The sequence below is a fragment of the Myotis davidii genome, unplaced genomic scaffold (assembly GCF_000327345.1).
Source record: "Myotis davidii unplaced genomic scaffold, ASM32734v1 scaffold2763, whole genome shotgun sequence".
Classification (NCBI taxonomy): domain Eukaryota; kingdom Metazoa; phylum Chordata; class Mammalia; order Chiroptera; family Vespertilionidae; genus Myotis; species Myotis davidii.
In genome coordinates, this window is record NW_006294397.1 from 97206 (window position 1) to 118357 (window position 21152).

The window sequence follows — 21152 nt, forward strand, 5'->3', positions numbered from 1 at the left end:
CCCTTCAAAACCAGTAAAAGACACATAAAAAGATCTTGCCTGAGAAGTATTAACCCCCCTGCCATATTCACCAGACCTTGCTCCTTCAGATGACCACTTGTTCTGATCGATGGCACACACACTTTCTGAGCAGCAATTCAAAACACACCAAAGTGGAAAATTGGGTCTCTGAATGGTCTGCCTCAAAACAAGAAAAGTTCTATTGGGACGGTATCCACAAATTACCTGAAAGATGGGGGAAATGTGTAGCTAGCGATGGACATTACTTTGAATAAAGCACTTTTGATGTTTCTCTTGAAATTATTGTGTTTTCTTTGATTACAAAATCCGCATTATTAACCGGTAAAGGTTCAATCTCCATTTTTAACCGGTACACGTTGTATATGGTGTGGCCAGCACCTGGGAGAGTACTGGAGCTGAGCCCCAGAGGAGAGGCGCCTGTCCTGCACTGCCCTAGACTGGCCTGCTGGTTGGAGTAAAAGTCAAATGCAAACTGAAGTCTACCTCAGGAGCTTGGGGAGCTCTTTGGTCTTCCATTCCTATTCTGAGGTCTTAAAGCGTCATTAGCCACTCACCAATCATAACTACTTAAATTTAAATTGATTAAAATAAAATACAATAAAAAATTCAGCCCCAGCCCTAGCTGGTTTGGCTCAGTGGTAGAGCATCGGCCTAGGGCAGTGGTCGGCAAACTGCAGCTCGCAAGCCACATGCAGCTCTTTGGCCCCTTGAGTGTGGCTCTTCCACAAAATACTGACTTCTGCGCATGGGCCACGAAGTTTCAATCGCACTGTACATGCGCGCCCGCACGTGGTATTTTGTGGAAGAGCCACACTGAAGGGGCCAAAGAGCAGCATGTGGCTCGTGAGCCGCAGTTTGCCGACCACTGGCTAGGGACTGAAGGGTCCCGGGTTCGATTTTGGTTAAGGGCACATGCCTGGGTTGTGGGTTCAATCCCCCAGTAGGGGGTGTGTAGGAGGCAGCCGGTCAATGATTCTCTCTCACCATTGAGGTTTCTATCTCTCTCTCCCTCCCTTCCTCTCTGAAATCAATAAAAATATATATTAAAAAAAAATTCAAGCCCAGCCGGCGTGGTACAGTGGTTGAACATCAACTATAAACCAGGAGGTCCCGGTTTGATTCCTGGTCAGGGCACATTGCCGGGGTTGTGGGCTTGATCCCCACTGTGGGGCATGCAGGAGGCAGCTGATCAATGCTTCTCTCTCATCATTGATGTTTCTGTTTCTCTCTCTCTCCCTTCATCTCTGAAATCAATAAAAATATATTTTTTAAAAATTCAGTTTCTCAGTCTCACTAGCCACATTTCAAGTTACTCCATAGCCACATGGACAGCTCTGGACATTCCTATTATCACAGAATGTTCTATTGGACAGTGCTCTTCTGAAGGACGGCACGAATATCTGCTTTGGGGAGAGGTCATCAGCTCCACGGGGGCAGGGGTCACACCTGTCTTGTTTCTTGCCATGTCCCCAGCACAGTGCCTGTCACATGGGAATCACTCAGTGCTGTCACCTGATTGGAGCCCAGGCTTGACTCCAGAGAGAAGCAGCGGGGCCAGTGTGTGACCCACAGGGCTAGGCAGGAGCAGGCCAGAGAGCAAGGTCCCTTTATTTTTAATTTTTAAACATATAAATATTTTTTATTGATTTCAGAGAGGAAGGGAGAGATAGAAATGATGAAAAAGAAACACTGATTGGCTGCCTCCTGCATGCCCCCTACTGGGGATTGAGCCTGCAAGCCAGGCATATGCCCTGATGGGGAATTAAACCATGACCTCCTTGTTCATAGGTCAGCGCTCAACCACTGAGCCACGCTGACCAGGCACCAGGTCCCTTTATGAATCTTGCCCCCAACTTGAGCCCCTCATTTGTAAAGTGGGAATCATGCTCAGGTCACAGAGATGTCGTGGGACTCTGGTGTCTGTGAGTCCTTTGGGAACCCACATGCTGACCTTCGCCAGGGATTATAAAGGGTCCAGCTGCTGCTGGGATGGCATGCCCCTGGCTCCATTCTACTGGAGACAGTGAAGGAGTTCTGAGACCCTCCTGAGGCTCTGAGAGGAGGCCCTCTAATCTAGCACCTTCCTACTCTGCCGGGCTCACCTGTACTCAGACCGCCATGCCCTGGCCTCTGCTCACCTTTGTGGATGCACCACCGTGTATGTGCACACCTCTTCATGCCTTACTTCACCCTCCTCCTCCTCTCCCATGACAACTTCCTGTGAACCTGTCATCAAGGCTTTGCTTTTCACCTGTGTTCTGTCACTCATTTCAATCCCTTTGGCATCTCTGTTTACCTGACTTTCTCCCCTACAGGCCTGTGAGCTCTGAGGACAGCAGCCAAGTCTCTACCAGGACCACCCTCAGGCAGAGCCCAGGTGCCTGGCATAAAGAACCAGCAAATATTCACCCAATTGGCATCAATCAAAAAAATATTCTCTGAGTACCTAATATATTGAGCAACCTGAACAGATTAGGACACTGAACTGAAGTTTCTGGTTCATGTTAAATTTTGTCATGGCAAATAATGTTTCCCAATAAAATATGTTATTTAAAAGCTTAGAAGCATTAAAAATTAACTGGGCACCTACTATGTGCTAGGTACAGTTCTAAGCAATAGAGATACAGTAAATGAACAAAATAGTCACAGTTCCTCTTCCCTCAGAACTTAGACATTGTCCCTACTTCCTCTCTAGAACTTTGTCTGGAAGTAGAAACAAGTAATTATAATGTATTGTTAAATTTTACTAAAAGAAAATAGGAAAATAGGGAAGAAAAAGGAAACAGAAGGGGTGGCAAACCCATAACTAAGGGTGACGGAAGGCTTCCTAGAGGTGACATATCGTTTGAGACCCAAAGGTTGGGCAGAAGTTAGCTGGGTGGAGAGTCGGGCAAAGAGTAGATCAGGAAGGGAAACAGCATGTGCAAAGGCTCAGAGAAAGAGTGGAAGGTGTGCTCACTCACACATGAGAGAGTTCAGCCTGAGCAAAGTGGGGTCATGGGACGGTGAGCGCAGAGAGCGAGGCAGGGAGTCTGTTATGAAGCGCTTCCTACTCCATACCAAAAGCTAACAACTAGAGCCTGAGAAACGTGGGCAACCACTGAAAGGGAGGGGGACGTGATCAGATTTGAACTTGAGAAGATCCCTATGACAACCATATGGATGACAGATTGGAGGAGAGGAGAGATATTGATGGACTGGACTATGGTAGGGAAGACAAAGTGGATGGATTCTAGTGGCGCTCACAGGTGTTGGTGGGGAAAGGGAGCCGAGGAAGAGGGAAGACCTGCATTGAATTTGGGGCTTCTGGTTGAGGTGAGGAGTGCATGGTGGCGCTCAGCAGTGAGCTGAGGAAGGAGGGAGGAGTCCGGGTTTAGGGGTGGAGACAGTTGTGGGAATTCAGCTTTGGGCATGTTGAGTTTGAGTGTCTGTTAGTCAACAGGGACAGTTAGATACATGAGTCTGGAGCTGGAGAAAGATCTGGGCTGGAGACAAATGTTCTTGTATAGTTGTCATGTTTCTAAGTACGTTTCCTCCTAAGGGCATGTAGCTCTCATTTTATAATGGAAACCATCTGAAGACCATGTTGAGCATCGGTCATACTCTGGCTCCATACATTGTATTCACTCATCTGTTGTGTCCAGGTGGCTGGCTAGATTGCAGACTCCCCTAGGGCATAGCTCTGCTTCTTGGTGGGGAGCCTTCATCTTCCTCAGTCCCCAGCTGGGTTCTTCACAGAGGAGGTCCTGTCCTAGGTCTGCCTCTGCCCAATACTAAGCCTCCTAGCAGAGGCTGGGCCTGGTCTTCTCCCTGCCCCAGGACTCAGAGGGGCTGGCCCATGAGACCCACCTCAGGGAAGTGGAAGTGATGGTCTTTCTCCTGCACCTCTGCAGCCCAAGCCTCAGAATGCAGTCACCATTGCTGTGTCCTCCCGAGCCTTGTTCCGCATGGACGAGGAGCAGCGGATCTACATGGAGCAAGGCGTGGAGGAGTACGTGCGCTACCAGCTGCAACACGAGAATGAACCATTCAGCCCCGGGCCGGCCTTCCCCTTTGTTAAGGTGAGCGGCAGTCCACTCCTGGTTGTGGGGGGTGGTGGTGGTGGTAAGGAAAAAGCACTTGCATGGGTGTTTGAGTAAGGAGAAAGGGCCCTCTGGGAGGATGCTACCCCACAGGAGCACGGCTTGGCTAGGGCCAGAGCCATTGTGGGAAGAGGCCACCCCATACTCTGGACTAAGGCAGCCCCACACCAGGTAATGAACCATCTTGGTGAGTGGAGCATGGGCTGGATTTCAGCCTCCACTCATGCTTCCAGTGAGGCAGCCCTGAGCAATAATCAACCCGCCCAATGGCACAGATGAGGCGGAGAAAGTCCATGCCCACTGATCTCACGCCAACTCTGGCCCCTGACCTCCCCTCTCCTCTCCCATCGTCCTCCCCAACCCTGGCTACCAACTCCAGCTATTAATTCCTGGGGGGGGGTCTGAGCTGGAGGCCCCCCCTCCCATCCAGGCTCTGGAGGCGGTGAACAAGCAGCTTCGAGAACTGTACCCCGACAGTGAGGACATCTTCGACATCGTCCTCGTGACCAACAACCACGCTCAAGTGGGTGTCCGTCTCATCAATAGCATCAACCACTATGGTAAGCATGAGGGGTCTGGCCATGGGATGCCCCTGGGGATGGGGCCACACCTCTGCCGGGTAAGGGCATGCCAACTAGAACCCCAAACCCAGTGGTGCACTGGTAAACTGGCTCTTTAAAAAAATTGTAGCTTTGCCGTTTTCAGGATATAAACATTTCCACTTATTATGACTTATTCCAAGCTACCAGCTCACAATCTAACTGGCTCAAAAAAAAAATCCCAGGATGTTTAACATTCAGTTCTTGCAAGCCAATATAAGCCAGCTCCAGCACACCACCGCCCAGGCCCACTCCCTACGTGATTGGGCAGGGCATATGTTGCCCCTAAGCCTCAGTTTCTCTATCTGCAGTGGGGCGAACAGGTCTCACAAGGCTGCTGGGAGAAACAGGCAGTCATCAGAGTGAATGGGGCTTCATTCAAATTCTTCTTAAACAATCTTTATTGTTGAAAGTATCACAGATGTCTCCCTGTTTCCCCCATTGACCCCTTCTAGCCCACACCCACGCACCTCTAATTCTTAATTGAAAGCAGTTGACCCTCCAGAGCTTGTTTAAGTTGAAAAGAATGTTTTATCAGGTTATAGGAGTGTCTCTTAGAACCACAGGACAAGCAGTAAATTGGGCCAGAAAGGCCTGCTTCCAAGAACTGGAAATCTCTCCTGGGCCCCTTCTCTCTCTGGGCCATATGAGCCCTTATCTGCTTCTCTACTTTGTTCTTCTTTTTTTTCCCTCTCCTATCTCTTTTTCTCCTTAAACAAGGCTTCTCTGCTTTCCCTGAACATGGCCAAAATTTATAAGTTTGCAAGTCCTTGTTTTAGGAAACCAAGAGAGTCCAGTTGGCATTTTTTAAAAGATTTTTTTATTGATTTTTTTTTTTTTGAGAGAGAGAGAGAAACATCGATGTGACAGTGCAACATCAATCAGTTGCCTCCCACACACTCTCACGAGGGATAGAGCCTGAAACCGGGCATGTGCCATGACCGGGAATCAAACCGGGACCTCTTGGTCCATAGGTCCGTGCTGAATTACTGAGACACACAAGTCTGGTTTTTTTAAAAAAAAAATTTTTAAATATATTTTATTGATTTTTTACAGAGAGGAAGGGAGAGAGATAGAGAGTTAGAAATATCAATGAGAGAGAAATATCGATCAGCTGCCTCCTGCACACCTCCTACTGGGGACTATTCGGGTCAAGGGTATGTACCTTGGTTGCAGGTTCCTCCCCCTGATCCTGTGCAGGAGGCAACCAATTGATGTGTTTCTCTCACATAGATGTTTCTTTGTCTTTCCCTCTCTCTTCCACTCTCTCTAAAAAAAAATCAGTGGGAAAATATCCTTGGGCAATGATTAACAACAAAAGTTAACCACCTGTGATGTATTCACCGAGTAATCAGGATAGACAGCACCTGTAGTGACAGAGCCCGTCCAGAAGAATCCCTGCTGTGCCCGGCATTACCCCTTCATTCTGATTGTTCTGCGTGAGGGGTCGGGTAGTGTTGGGCTAAATTAGGCGCTAACCCAATGGGCTCAGAGCAACAGCCATTGACCAACTAGCAAATATTTTACAACCTGTGCAGGTGACTATCAGCCCAGGCTGTGAGAGAATCTGATTGGCTCAGCTTGGATCAGGTGTCTGTTCCTAGCCAATCAGCTATGGCCAAGAGAGCCACTCATGGCTAGGGATCCACCTTGTGTAGTACTGTGACTCCTGGACAAGAGGATGTTACTGTGAGCCAGGCAAATGCTCCAGAGGTGATCATCCTCATTTCAAGGATGAAGGAGGGAGGGGCTTAGAGAGGGGGACTGCTGGCCTAAAATCACTCAGAGAATCACTCCACTGTCCCACCATCACTCAGAACCAAGACAGTGTCTATTGGAGATGGAGGGACCACTCTGAGGCCCTAAGGGTTGACCCAGCATCACTGGAGTATTCTCTATCTCCTCCCCAGACTTGTTCATCGAGAGGTTCTGCATGACAGGTGGGAATAGCCCCATCTGCTACCTCAAGGCCTATCACACCAACCTCTACTTGTCAGCTGATGCAGAAAAAGTTCGAGAAGCCATTGATCAAGGTGAGTCAAACTGGGGAGGGAGAATAAGGGGAGTCTGGCAAAGGGATCCCAGAAGGGAAGGCCTTTAGGCTTCATCCTAAAGCTCTGAGCAGGTGCTAGTGGTTGCCATGGTAACTGGAAGAGGGGTACCTTTTGAAATTCCTACGACCTGTCCAATAAATCTGAGAACAAGGCCCCCCTATTCATTATTGCCCATACAATCCACTCTTCCACCCCTCTCCCTACCATGTTAAGGATGCTTTTACTCACCACCATCACCCAGGCTTCTGTTTCCATGGAAACCCTCCTTTCAGCCCCGAAAGCTACTCCCTTCTAGGAATCCTCCAGGTTAGTAGGAGTTCTGATTCCTGTGTGACCATGGGCAGCTTCTGTCCCTGTCTGGGCCAATGGGGAGGAAGATAAGTATCTAGTCCAGCGTGGGCAATGAGTGGGGTCTGGGAAATGGCCAGCATTCCAGCAGCTGAAGTGAGGTCAGGAGACCCAGCCACAAGTACTGACAAAGAGAACTGCCCTCCATGTGTCTCTTTCAAGGGTCAGTGTTGGGTGGTAGGCCCAGCCTTGGTCCTCCAACAGGGTATGTATTCCTGTTGCACATAGAAGAAAACAGGCTGGCAGCCCCCATTTCCTGAGAGGGCTCCTCGGGCTCAGCACTGCTGGAAGGTTTATCAACCAACAGTGTATTCACTCTTCCCCATCATGCTGTCTCCTGCCTAGAAGCTTGGCCTCTCTCTCCCTGGCGCCTCCTCTCTGAGCTGCTTGGGCCTCTGGGAGGCTCTCTTTAACCAGGAGCCAGAAGCTGTTTCCCTAAAAAAAAAGATGTCACACCCTCTGGTCGGGGCCTTGACACGGGCCTGCATGTGTGCCTCTCTATGTCTGCAATCTGAGCTCAGGCTGGAGAGCAAGGGGTGGCAGGGGCAGGCCCTACCCAGGGTCGGGTGGTTCGGGTTCATCTTGGCTCCATCACTGGCAGAGCTGGGTAGGTGCCTGGCCCGATGCCCAGGGCCTGGCCCTACAAATAATATCCTCAGGCTAGCAAAGTTGACACTGCTCGCCTCTCCCACATCTCTGCCCAAGCCCAGCCCCTGTGATTCCAGATTCCTGAAGAGCAGGGCCGAGTGGCCTTCGGAGGGATGAAGAAGAAGGAATGGGCTGAGCTGCTGACCAGGTCCCCAGCCTCTAGCACTGGCTCCCTTGTCCAGTGTAGCCCTAGCCTGGAGCCTGGGTTTACCACAGGCACCCTTGACCTCTGTAGAGGCCCAGGGTTGCAGACAGTCTGTGCCACAGTCCCTGGAATTATTGCTGCCTCTCATGGCCACCCATGTTGCTTCAAGGAACCCAGAGTGGCCAGGCTGCCTTGAGAAGGGCATACCTGGGTGCCCTTGTGGCAGAAGACTGAGAGGGTGCCCACCCCGACTCCACCCCCGACGGCAGCCTGGGATCTCAGCCCCAAACAGAGCTGAAACATCCTTCATTTTACCTTGCCTCAGAGCAGGTGAGAGGCTTGCTGGAATCAACAGCAAGAGAGCGAGGCCAAGCCAGAGGCAGGGCCCCTTCCCAGCCCCCCTGTAGGCCTATATTAGGGGCTGTGGATAACTTCGGGAAGGATATCAGTGGCCTGGGGACCCTCCCTTCCAGCCAGGACATTCCGATGGTCCGTACCAGCATGACCTTACTAGACAATAAAGCATTGCCATCCCTCCACACTGATTGATAAATGGCTCTTGTCCTGAGTCCTCTAAGTGCCCCACCCTGCTTCCTGGGACTCCCCCAGACCTTCCCACAAAGCAGCAACTAAAGGGAAACTCGACTCGGGCCAGGGCCTCAGAGCAAAGGCCACCATCCATTCTGATTGGCCAGGTGCTAAATACAGTGGGGCCTTGACTTACGAGTTTAATTCGTTCGGAGACCGAGCTCGTTAAGGAGCTCGTTAACTCAAATTATTCTATCAACTCAATGCAAAAAATCTCGGAGAGACAGCTGGCATCTCAAAAAACTCGTTAGTCGGGACACTCGTAAGTCAAGGCCCCACTGTATTCTGAATGTTAGCCCTCCTTAGCTTTGCTCTGAGTCCTGGGAGAGGCAGGTGGGACAAGAATAGCTTGAGCTGCCCTAGCTGGTTTGGCTCAGTGGCTAAAGCGTCAACCTGCAGACTGAAGGGTCCCAGGTTTGATTCTGCTCAGGGGCAGATGCCCGGGTTGTAGGCTCGATCCCCAGGAGGGGGGCGTGCAGGAGGCAGCTGATGGGTGATTCCCATCATTGATGTTTCTATCCCTCTGTCCCTCTCCCTTCCTCTCTGAAATCAATATACACATATTTTTAAGAATAGCTTGAGCTAGCTCTCTCCTGGCCCCAGGCAGCTGAGGCAGGCATCAGGGGGCCCCTCTTGCCAGGATAAAGGCAGACAACCTTCGCCTCTCTCTGCCCAGGGATCGCAGCCGCCACCATCTTCAGCCCCAGCAGGGATATGGCTGTGTCCCAGAGCCAGCTGCGCGTGGCCTTCGACGGGGACGCTGTGCTCTTCTCGGACGAGTCGGAGCGCATCGTCAAGGCCCACGGGCTGGACAGGTTCTTCGAGCATGAGAAGGCCCACGAGAACAAACCCTTGGCCCAGGTGCTTCACAAACGCCCCCGAGCCCCTGAACGGAGCCAGGTGGCTCCGCAGAACCCGCCCTGGGCTGGAACCAAACTCTGAGCTTGGCCCAGAACCCAGCCAGGTCCCCTCACCGAGCCTCCAGCCTTCATCCCTCTCACCTGAGCCCTGGCACCCCCAGTGAGGTTCTACCCTCCCACTGAGCCCCTCTTCCCCTCACTGCAGTCCCATCCTCCTTTTGAAGTCCCCATCCTCTCCCTAAGCCCCTCTCAGAGCCCCTACCTCTCCTTTGCTGCTCGTAGCTGAGGTTTTCATCCCCTTCTGGAAGTCCCCATCCCTTCTCTGAGGTCTCCATCCCTCCTCTAAAGTCCCCATCGCACTCAGCACGCCTCACCTCTCCCTCTGACTCCGCCATCCTCTCTCTGGAACCCTCATTCTCTCTCTGAGGTCCCCCCGCCCCTCTGAGTAGGTTCCCCTACTCCCCTCACTGGAGGAAAGGAAACACTGGACTGGGCCAGGGAGATCCACTGGGTGTAGGGTCTGGAGCAGCCCCTCTGCTTTGGGCCACACCAGCCCTAACCACCTCCTGCTATCCATCCCTTGGCAAGGGGCTCAGGGACCCTCACTCACTGTCTAACTGCTCAGGTGTCCCCCTGAGAGCAGAATAGGCCCTAGACTCTAGGGTCGCGACTCCTTTGTTGGTCGAACGACCCTTTCACAGGGGTCGCCTAAGACCATCCTGCATATCAGATATTTACATTACGATTCATAACAATAGCAACATTACAGTTATGAAGGAGCAACGAAAAGAATTTTATGGTTGGGTCACAACATGAGGAACTGTATTTAAAGGGCCAGAAGGTTGAGAACCACTGTCTTAGAGCCTGGTTGAAATCCTTGGGGCCAGAGCTGTTGGGATTCCCTAGTCCTCCTGGGAGCTCCTCTTTGTACTTTTAACAAAAATCCACATCATCCCAGAGTCCCTCTCTCCGGCCGCTCAGCAGGCTCCAGCCGTGGCCCCTGGACATTCATCCCACCTCCATTCTCACCAGTTCCCTCCGGAACCCTTGGGAATCAGGGCAGGACAGTCTTCCCACCGAGCGGTAGGCAGAGCCGGAGACCACTGCTGTCTCTAGCCACCCAGAGGCAAGGGGGCTCCAGGACTGGCAGCCCCCTGTCCTTATTTCCAGCTGCTGCTGTGCGTTTTTCCTTTTCCGCTGGTTCTTCATTCACTGTCCTCATGCATTGTTCCCGGCACTTCCTTTCCCTGGCCCTAGAGGCACAGAGCATGGCGCCCCGAGCCAGCCGCACGTTGGTCTGTCTGTCCATGTTGTTTGCAGCTGGACTCCATTCTGCCTGGAGGGTGCCCAGGCTGTGGTTGCTAAATATTTCTAATATCCTCCCTGCTGGTGAGCACAGAAGGTCATACTATGGAGCGGTAGGACAGACACCCATGTACCCGAGGGGCACACAGAAGGACATACATAGGAACAGCTCTCCTGGCACATTTTTCTGACACAGTCACCCCCAATCACAGTGGCACAGATACCCACACTGCCACCGCCGTAGGTACCTGCCGTCCCACTGATGCGCACAGTGGCCTGAGCAGGCATAGCAGGACCGGGAGCTGTGGGGACCTGAGAAGCTTCCCCGCCCCAAACATCAAGACACGAGTGCTTCAGGGAGGAGCCCAGCTGGAGAGGGGGCCCAGGTCTGGGAGAGGGGTGAGCTCACAGTCTCCCCTTGCCTTCTCGTAGGGACCCCTAAAGGGCTTTCTGGAGGCCCTGGGTAGGCTGCAGAAGAAATTCTACTCCAAGGGCCTGCGGCTGGAGTGCCCGATCCGCACCTACTTGGTGACGGCACGCAGTGCAGCCAGTTCTGGGGCCCGGGCGCTCAAGACCCTGCGCAGCTGGGGCCTGGAGACAGATGAAGCCCTGTTCCTTGCGGGCGCGCCCAAGGGCCCCCTCCTGGAGAAGATCCGCCCTCACATCTTCTTTGATGACCAGATGTTCCACGTGGCTGGGGCTCAGGAGATGGGCACAGTGGCCGCCCATGTGCCCTACGGTGTGGCACAGACACCCCGGCGGACTGCGCCTGCGAAGCAGGCCCCAGCTGCACAGTAGCTGAGCCCTCAGTGCTCCGGGCACAGCTCCCTATCACCCTCCCACATGCCATCCACTGGACCCTTCTCGGCCCACCGCACTGCCTTGCTGCATGTCTGCCCTCACCCTGGGAGGGAGGCGCTGGTACGCAACTCTGCAGACTGGGCCGGCATCTCACCAGCCCTCACTTGGGGCCAACACTGTGCCATATGCTGACTAGGAAGCTAAGACCGTGGCTGGATTTCAGGGGGAGCTGATGAAGGGCCAGAGGAGCCAGGATGCCTCAAAAGGGCTTTGGGGTGAAAACCAGCTCGGTGTCGTGCCAAGAACTCTGCTTTGAGGGAGAAGAGATCTGGCCTCTAAGCTCGATCCTGGCATTAACGGCATGACTTTGAGCGAGTCCCTCCCTTTCATGGGGCTCAGGTTCCCCATCTTTTAGGTGGTTTTCAAAATCGCCTTCAGCTAAAGAACTTGGTTTTCTAGGGTTGCCCTCTTTAAAGGAAGCATTCTGTGCCAGGGCTGCCACTGGTCTGCACACCCCTTTGCGCGGATTATGGAAGGAGGCTACAATGAATTAGGAAAAGAAGGCCCTTCCTCTGGGCTGGCCACACCCACGTGGGGGTGCACAGTTACATTAGCGGGATATAAGCGGAATGTCGGCCCCCACTGGCTCCTCAGCCCAGAGGCCTTTGTCAACTGGGCAAAATGCACAATTGTCCACAGCAACCCTACCTATAACTTTACACATTTGGAAACCACTGGACAGGATGACCCATTTGCTGCCGAGGATCCTCTAATCTGAGTCATCAGGGGCAGCTGCCAGGCCTGCCCCATCTGGGAGAGGAATGGGGGAGTGAATTAAACCTGCATGCACACTCTGGTGTGGCCAGCAGGGGGCACTGCAGGCACTTCCTGGGGAGCCGCTTTAGTAGCCGCCTGCCCACTGCTTCCTCTGCTTTTGCTCTTAGGCAAAGTTCAGCTGTTCCCGCCTGCCAACCCCTTCACCTCACTCCCTCCATTATTGTATCCTGCGGTGTCGCCAAGCAGCCCTGCCAGTAGGGGGAGTATTGGGGTTTACTGTGTGGGCCCAGGGGAAGAGAGCTCAGAGGCTGAAGCGGGAGGCTGTCCAGGCTGAGATGATGTGGGATGTGTGAGGAGGTCTGGCCTGCGGCAGTGACCCGTTAGAGGGGAGGGAGCTGAAATTGCACTGGAAGATTCCCCTGCTATGGGAGTGTGAGTGGAGGTAATGAGCTCCCCGTCACTGGGATGCTGTGCAAGGGATGCCCTCTGAGGTACACCTGTGAACCTCCACCCTTGCAGCAGCCCCTGCAGCCCCTTCGTCACCACTTCCAGGGTAGAATTCTCACTGCCTGGTGGCAGCCTCCTCCCTGTGACCAGCCATGCTCTCTGCAGGGGTGGTGGCACCAATGGCTGGCCCCTCAGGAAGACCCAGAGGTGTGAGCAGACGTCTGTATGGGGGGCTGCTTGCCCGGCTCCTGGGGGGCAGTCCTAGCTGTGAGCAAGCACTTTGTGAAGAAAGCCAAAGGTACCAGCAAAGTGGGCAGGAGCCTTGGGTGTGTGTGGAGAACTGGAACACTTGTGGGGGCAGGAGAAAGGAGTGAAGAGCCACCAGGGGCCTGACCTTTGTCCTTTTGAGGACTCAGCTCAGGGTCTGAATGGGCACAGATTCTGGGGAATGCTGGGCGGGCAGTAGCTGCAGAAAGATGGCTCTGTAATGGAGCAACAGTTTGGGCCAGAATCGAAGTGCTCGGCTGAGCTTTTGCTGTCGGCTCCTAGAGGCTGGTCCTGCGGGCGAAGGGCCAGGCTGTGCCGAGTGCTCCGGGCAGATGCCCAGCACTGACCGCCTTACCAGGGGAAGGGCAGGGGGTGAAGACGTCTTTGCACGAGTTCATTTTCATGCAGTCAGGACCTTTTTGGGCAACAGAGGAGGCCTCAGGGCAGAGCGTTTGGTTGTGAGCTTCTTCCTCTACCCATGCTCCAAGCCCAGCCATGGATACCGTGAGACCTAAGAGGGAAGGAGGAGGTCAGTGAGCTCAACCCAAGTCACCTTTGACCTTGGCTGAACCACAGAAACATCTGCTCACCACCCCTCGGGTCAGAATCACCCCCTTGGATGAGCCTCCAGCGCCCCAGATCCAGCAGGCGTTAGGCTGCGTGACCAGGGTGGACATGTGCACTGTGAAGGCAGCACCAGATGTCACCTAATTAAGATAAACCCCAGGGATTCTGGGAGCCAAGAAGTCCTGCCCCCAGGACCTAATGATACACACCAATGATTCTTCTAGGTCTGTTTTCCTTCTAAGCAGGAAAATAGGATGCTGGAAGCGAAAGATAAGGTGCAGTAAAAGCCTGGATTTCACAGGAGCCACCATTAATAGACATAGCAGCCGTGGGCAGCGAGAGACAGTCGGGTCCAAATTCTATTACTGCAACCATAAATGAGCATCTCAGGCCTGGAGAGAGAGCTTTCAGAGGCTGGAATAAAAGGCCAGACGTTCTGAGGGCAGGGCAGCCTCGGGCAGCAGCCAGACACACCTGATTGTTTCGCAGGTGAGAAGGAGCGAGCATTCAGCAGGCAAATTAAAAAGCCAGGTGAGCACCAAAGCCGCAGGCCCAGCCTGTTCTGCAGCTCATGGGGCAGGGGGTGGGGGGGAGGCACAGAGACCACAGCTCCTGGCATGCTGGCCCCCTGTTGCCAAAAGCACCTCAGCCCAGCAAGTCCTGCAGAACTTGCCCGGGAAATGCTTGCCAACAAAATGCCAGGCCCGTTGGAAACTGCCACTTAGCAGAAAAACAGAAGCCCTGTTACTAAGCACTGAGACCGCTAAGATCATTGCCAAACAGCCCCCTCCCCTTCCTGAGAACCCCATCAGAAGGTGGGGACATAGCAGAAATGCCAGGAGACAGCAAACCCAACAAGAAGTTCAAACCCAGGATGGATCTGGCATTGTAATGACATTCAGCTGGCATGCACCAGTCCAGACAAACTGGTGCTTAAAATACAGAAATGTGTCCGTGGCCGTGGTAAAGAGCTCTGGCCGGGTTCCCTGGGTGCCCCTGAGTGGCCTGTTGTCCTGGCCCCTCCACTGTGACTGCTCCCTGTTCCCACGATCCAGTGAAAGGGGCTTAGGAGGCGTCTGGAGGCGCCTCCAGCGCGATGGCCAGTGCGCCGCTTGGTGGCGCCCGGGCCGGTTTAGAGAAGGAAAGCGACCTGCCCAGTCACATAGCTAGTGAGCGGCAGCACGGGACTCAGGCTGACATCGGGGCCCGGGCTCTGAGCCGTTTTGCCCCATGGCCCTTACATGTGCATAGAGAGGGCAATAGAAGCTTCATAACAGAGGAGTTCACCTGACAGTCCTTTAATATATTGGTCTCCTGCATGTTAAAATGCTTAATACACTGGAGTGGGTACATTTTGGTTATAGCTTCCTAAATAGCTAAGAAGAATTGATATTAAAGCCAAACATTGGCAGAGCCCTTGGAGGACCTCAAACAACCCCCCAGTTCTGAGGAACCCAGTGTGAAGACCCTGAATTGGGCTAATGCAGGGTTGGTAAACCATGGCTCCTTGGGCCAAAGAGAGCCCACTACATGTTTGTTTTGTTTTTTTTTAAACAACAAAAACCTTTCACTAGAGCACAGCCATTTCTATTTGTTTAGGTGTATGAGCGGCTGCTTTCACACTACAGCAGCAGAGCTGAATGATTTCAACAGCGAGCGTGGAGCTGAAAATATTTATTTGCCTTTTACTGAGGAAGTTTGCTGACCCCCAGGCTAAGGCGAACACCCCCAGCCTGCTCTTCAGTGGAAAAGACCAGCTCTCATGCACCTAAACACTCAGAGGCAGAGGCTGGCTCCGCTGCCCAGGGGAAAGCATGTGGGGGTACGTGCCCACCTGTGGGCATTGTTGGGGCTGTGGAGTCTCATGGGTACTAGCTAAGTACCTCGATGTTAGACACAACAGACCCTTGTCCTCTGAGAAGTCAAGATTTCAAGTTTGACTACTTTCAAGTGACCCCTGGCCCGTTGTAATTCAAAATGTGGTTGATGCATAGATTTGACCGAAGTGTGCCCTGCCAAGCTGATGGGTGAGGGGCAGGACCAGGGTCCCCCCGCCCCCGTCTAGGGCTAAGCCCAGCCAGCTGTCTAGCATCTGTCAGGGTAGTTTTGTTGTTCTTGATTTGTGATTGCCCTCATGGGGCCACTTGGGAATGATCAGTGCCGGAAGATGGAGGAATTTTGGGTAAAGTGAAGTGCCCACTGTTGACTTCAGTGCTCAGATCTCACAGGGCATCCTCTGCTCTCGGGGGAAGCAAGGGCAAGCTCTTCACAAGGACAGTCCCAGGGAGGGCTTTAGCTGGCTCAGGAGTTACTGGACTAGTGAGAGAGAAAACGCAGTGAAATGAGGAATGGCAATGCTTGTGCTGTGAGGTGTGGGCAAGAACACACATACCCTCACGATGGAATTGCAGGAGGAACCTGCCGATTTAGGGATTTACGGAGGCTCCAGGACCCGCGGCAAGAATGACACGTGTGGGAGCCATGGTTGCTGTCACTGTTCCATCGTGATACTCTCCTCCGCTGAGCCCAGACTCGGCCTCAGAATCCTTCTCAACCCAGCGCGCCTGGCAGTAGCGACCAGTGGGTTGGAGTGGGCATGAAAGTCGAAAACGCATTTTTGCCATCCCCCTTGGATATTGCTTTGGATGGGGCATGCAAGGCCCTGAATGCTTCTTTTCAGATGTTGTAGTTCGACTCTGAGATGACCGGGATCGCATCCCACCTGGGCAGAATACAAAGAGGGAGAATGGCCGCCTGTAGTTGGCGGCTGGTTAGGTGTGTCTGAGATGCAGTGTCCTTGGTTTCACCTTCTGCAAGCAAAGTACAAACACCCCTCCCGCCAGTAGGTGGCACTGCAGGCCCGCACTCGGCTGCTTGTGGTAGTAATAGCGGTTTTATTGGCTGGTTACTTTTCTCTCCTTCCATGGTACTTGGTGCTGTGCTGCACTCTGGTGCTTTAGGTGCTCTGAAAATGTGTGTCAAATGCAGCTGCCTGATGAGCTATTTGCTTTTACCAACAGACGCCGTGATTGTGTGTATGGGCACACTCAGTGTGTATCCCAGGATGAAAACTGTGCTTTGTATGCATGTTTGTGAGGTGTGTGTAATGGGTCAGATATCTCTGCTGACAGCGTGTGTGTGTGTGTGTGTGTGTGTGTGTGTGTGTGTGTGTACAGGATGATTATCTGTTGACTAAGGGTCCTGGGCCCCACATACTGATGGCCGGCCCTGCTTCCTGAGAGTAGCTCTGGCTATTCCTATCATCTCATGGGCATTTGCACATGGGCAGCATGGGGACTGCTGGGGCCAGGCCTTTTCTCTTTCTCTCTAGCTTCCCCGCTCTGGCCAACAAGGTCTTGGCTCCTAACACTCTGCCTCTCACCCCTACCCTCTGCAGCCCTGAGAACTCCTTACCATCTCTACCTGTTCCCCCCTCCCCCTGACATTCCGGGGCTAGCATGTATAGTGGGGGAGACTGCACTGCCCAAATCCAGACGGAGCCATTCACACTATGACACGAGGGGTACCTCCCCGGCACCTGCACAGCCTGCTGTGCACAGCTGCCTGGCTCATCTCAGGGCCATGGATTGAACAGCTGCCCTCTTCACTGCACCCCAGCCCCCTGTCCCGCCCCCCACTCCCCGCAGCCGAGGCAGGGATTCCTTCCTCTGCCTGGGTGTTCTCATCTGGCCCAGAAGCTATTTACCCTTGGCCTCGGTCAGGAAGCACCTCCCTGATGGGCCATCCCTCAGAGGCCATTGGGATTCAATTTATGCAAGTGAAATATGGCTGGCAACATTTCAGTGACTCGTCTGCGAGGCAAACCGAAGCTCCGCAGACTGGAGTCACTGACTCCCACACTCCTGGCCTTCCTGGGCCAGCTGTTCAGGGTCTGCCATGGAATTGGGTAAAGGCCTCGGGGCTAGACTTACAACTGCCGCTCAATAGGAAATCAGGACATCACCACAGCCGAGATGCCTGGGCCAGGCCCCAAAGCCGACGCCTCCAAGGGCCCGGCAGGAAACGAAAGGGAGCAAAGAGGGCTGGGCAGGGTCTTTGGTGAAACGGAGGAGAAGATGTACTCTGGTTGACATGGTTGCTGCCATGTGGGCTGGTGTTGCCGGATATTTTGCCCCATTTTTCAAGTAGAGCTACAAATCTGGACTTTTAGATGTTGGCAACTATTTTGAGTTTAGAAAACAGTGTGCAACCAAATAAAACAGGCCTTGTAAAGCTGGCCCTTCAGTCTCTAATTAGCACCCTCTGGCTCACGCCCAGCGCATTGGTTTTTTCAGAACCGAGTAACTGAGTGTAAGGATATTACACTCAGACTCACAGGGTTTGGGACCTTTAAGGGACCGAGTGCATCCCTGTGTGTTTGAAACTGTGTACATATAAACTTCTTTACTAACGTAATGACATACATAGAATTAGCTTCTAGTTTTCTACTTAAAAGCATCTCAGCACCCCCAACTCAGAGCAAGATTTAAAACGAAGCCTCTGTATGTGGTATGTTTGTATCTACCTGTCAGCAGCCCTATTTTGTGCCATTTGCTTCATGGTAGCTCTACCTCTATCTTTTGCAAACGTGAGCTGCCCTGGTCTTCCTTCTAACCTAACCTCCATGTGTCGCTTTTTATGGCCAACCTCCTAAGTGCCTCCTTAAGCAGTTGGAGCACATGCTTCCTCATCCGTGGGCCTTCCCTTGCCTGGGGCTAGATAAGACTGCTCCTCCCTTCCCAGCTTTGCCCTCTCTTGGCCCACTGTGACCGTCCCCAACCCCCAGCTCTGTCTGGCTCCGCAGCATTTACCTGGTCACATGATAAAGGGTGCTATGTGCTTGTCAGTGTGGATCCCTCTCCCTCCTCATGCTTGTCCTACACCTTAATTTTACAACATGGGCTTCTGCTTCTTAAAAGCCATTCAAATAAATAGAAGACATTTAAAGGAAGCAGATATTGTCTTGTTTTCCCCCCCTTACAACTGTATTCACACACTGGCTTATGGTCCCCTCAAGAAATGCCAGTGGGGACACACAGAGTGAGCAGGCCTGAGGTGAGTTCCATCCATGGGTGCCAGTGCCCCTCTGTAGACACCCTTGCCCCATGTGAAGAGCACCCTGAGGGGAGGTTCCACGGTGGACGGCCGCCTGAGCCCATCAGAAGACAAGCTCCCCCAGCAGTGCTCTTGGCGTGGACCCCAAGTCCCTATCTGGACCTACCAGGGTTGGGGGCTGGAGTGGGAGGAAGAAGAGGAGCTAAAAAAAGGTGTGAGATGGAGGAGGAAGCGGGTGACTCAGACTCCAGCCTCAGCCCTCACGGAATCCTTCTTCCTGCCCGGCAGCCCCCTCCATAGCCCCCCTAACCTAGGGCCAGTGTGTCCACACCGACCTGTCCATGACCACATTTCTCCTGCCACCCCCTCCACCTCCACCCGCTGAGGCCTGTCAGGGAGCATCTCAAGCACCACTTCCTCAGCGAGGCTCCCTCAACCCTCCGCGTATCATGAGATCACGTCCTCCCTTGAGCAATATGTAAGTCCCTGGTCTTTCTCCCGCAGCCCAAAGGAGCACCTCCAATTTCATTTCGGTGTCCTCCAGCCCTCCCGTCAGTAACTGTGCCTATAACTGAGTGATTGAATTCAGGGCTGATAGGACTGGGTCAGCTCTTGGCGGCCAATGTCATTTCAGAACTGTCATTCTGAGCGATATTGTAAAATATTTTGCATATTTTTCCTAAAAAGATCATCAAGGAGTCATGGCCTATTTGGGTGGAAAACCAAAGGCATGGGAGTCTTAGTCATCTGTTGCTGTGTGATAAATTACTCCAATATTTAGCAACTTAAAGCAATAAACATTTCTTATGTCACAGTCTCTGGGGGCTGGGAATCCAGGTGTAGCTGAGCTGGGTGGTTCTTGCTCAGACTCTCCTGAGGTTGTTGTTAAGCTGTCAGCAGGGGCTGCAGGCATCTGAAGGCTTGACTGGGGCCGGAGGACCCACCTCCGAGAGGGCACGCTCCCGCTCCCGTAGCTGACGGCAGGGGGCCTCGGTGCCTCACCACAGCGTTGCCTGAGTGTCCTCGTGACATAGCTGTTGGCTTCCCTGGAGTAATCCAAGAACAAGCAGGCAAACTTCCTTTAAAAAACTGTCTTTTATGACCCAGCCTTGGAAGTGATGTTATATCACTTCTACCTTATTCTATTGATCAAACAGACCAACCTGATGCTCTGTGGGAGGGGGCCACACACAGGTGTGAGCCCCAGACAGTAGAGCTAATCAGAGCTCATCTTGGAAGTTGGGCCCACATATTATTATACCCCTACCAGCGTGGCATAACTTACCCACGTTTATCTTACCCATTCCCCTGCCTCCAGTCAATATGAGACCCAGCCCTAGCCGGTTTGGCTCAGTGGATAGAGTGTTGGTCTGTGGACTGAAGGGTCTGGGGTTCAATTCCGGTCAAGGCCACATGCCGGGTTGTGGGCTTGATCCCCAGTAGGGGGTGTGCAGGAGGCAGCCAATCGATCTCTCATCATTGATGTTTCTGTCTCTCTCTCCCTCTCCTTTCATCTCTGAAACTGATAAAAATATATTTCAAAATATATATATGAGACTCAAATGTGCCTCCTTGATTGTCTGACCTGAAGTCCCCCACCTTCCACCCAGGCACCAGGAATAAGGAGAAATGTGATTCCTCATCCATCTCCTTTCTCCCACCTCCTGTCCGGCAGATTCTTTCAGGGGCCCTGGGGTCACCTACTTGAGAACGTCATGGAAACTTTGTGTTCTGTGATGACTTAGTCTCCACGTGGAGTTTTTATAATGTCCAAAGGCCAGCGGAACCAAAGCTGCTTACACTGGTTTGTAGCCAATGGACCATGTCTAAGGTGAGGGAGAGGGCAGGGGTGGTGGGAGGGATGCTGGGAGTGGTGGTGGCCCAACACCCTCTCCTGCCCAGGCCGCCAGTGCCGTAGCCAGACCCTCTACTTTCTGACGTGACCTTGGACTATATTTGGGAGCAGAACCCCCCCAGCCTGGCAGAGATGGGACTTGGCTTGGAGCATGGGGAGGCATAAATCGTGGGCACAATTCTTTCTCCTCCTTTGTGCCCTCCTTTTTCAACTTGCAGAGCTCTTCCAAGACCTGGGAGCTACGTATTCTTTTCCTTTGCTTATCACTGGTCAGTTTTACTTGCCACTAAGTCATTAAAAATTTTTTTCTAATATATTTTTTATTGATTAAGATATTACATATGTGTCCTTGTCCCCACGTTCCCCTCTCCCCCCCCCCCGCTCATGCCCTCACCCTCGTTGTCCGTGTCCATTGGTTAGGCCTATATGCCTGCATGTAAGTCCTTTGGTTGATCTTTCTTCCTTCCCCCCCCCCTCCCCTACCCTCCCTCCAAAGCCCGACAGTCCAATCAATGCCTCTCCATCTCTGGATCAGTCCTTGTTCATCAGTTTATGTTGTTCCTTATATTCCACAAATGAGTGCGTTCATGTGGTATTTATCTGCTCTCCAGTTCCATCCATGTTGTGGCAAATGGTAAGAGTTCCTTTTTCTTCTGCCTCTTCTTAAAGAATACCTTTCAGCATTTCATATAATGCTGGGTAATGCTGGGTTGGTGGTGATGAACTCCTTCAG

General features: G+C 52.7%; 1 protein-coding gene across 1 annotated transcript in view; it reads left to right on the forward strand.

The window, feature by feature from the left end:
- NT5C1A (5'-nucleotidase, cytosolic IA) overlaps positions 1-11897 on the forward strand; it is a 16190-nt gene extending 4293 nt beyond the window's left edge. The window contains exons 2-6 of the mRNA XM_006768473.2: positions 3915-4082; positions 4534-4663; positions 6613-6735; positions 9162-9346; positions 11083-11897. Coding sequence (XP_006768536.1) covers positions 3915-4082; positions 4534-4663; positions 6613-6735; positions 9162-9346; positions 11083-11448 — 972 coding nt within the window. The 3' untranslated portion in view covers positions 11449-11897. The remainder of the gene's footprint in view (positions 1-3914; positions 4083-4533; positions 4664-6612; positions 6736-9161; positions 9347-11082) is intronic.
- Positions 11898-21152: the final 9255 nt, after the last annotated feature.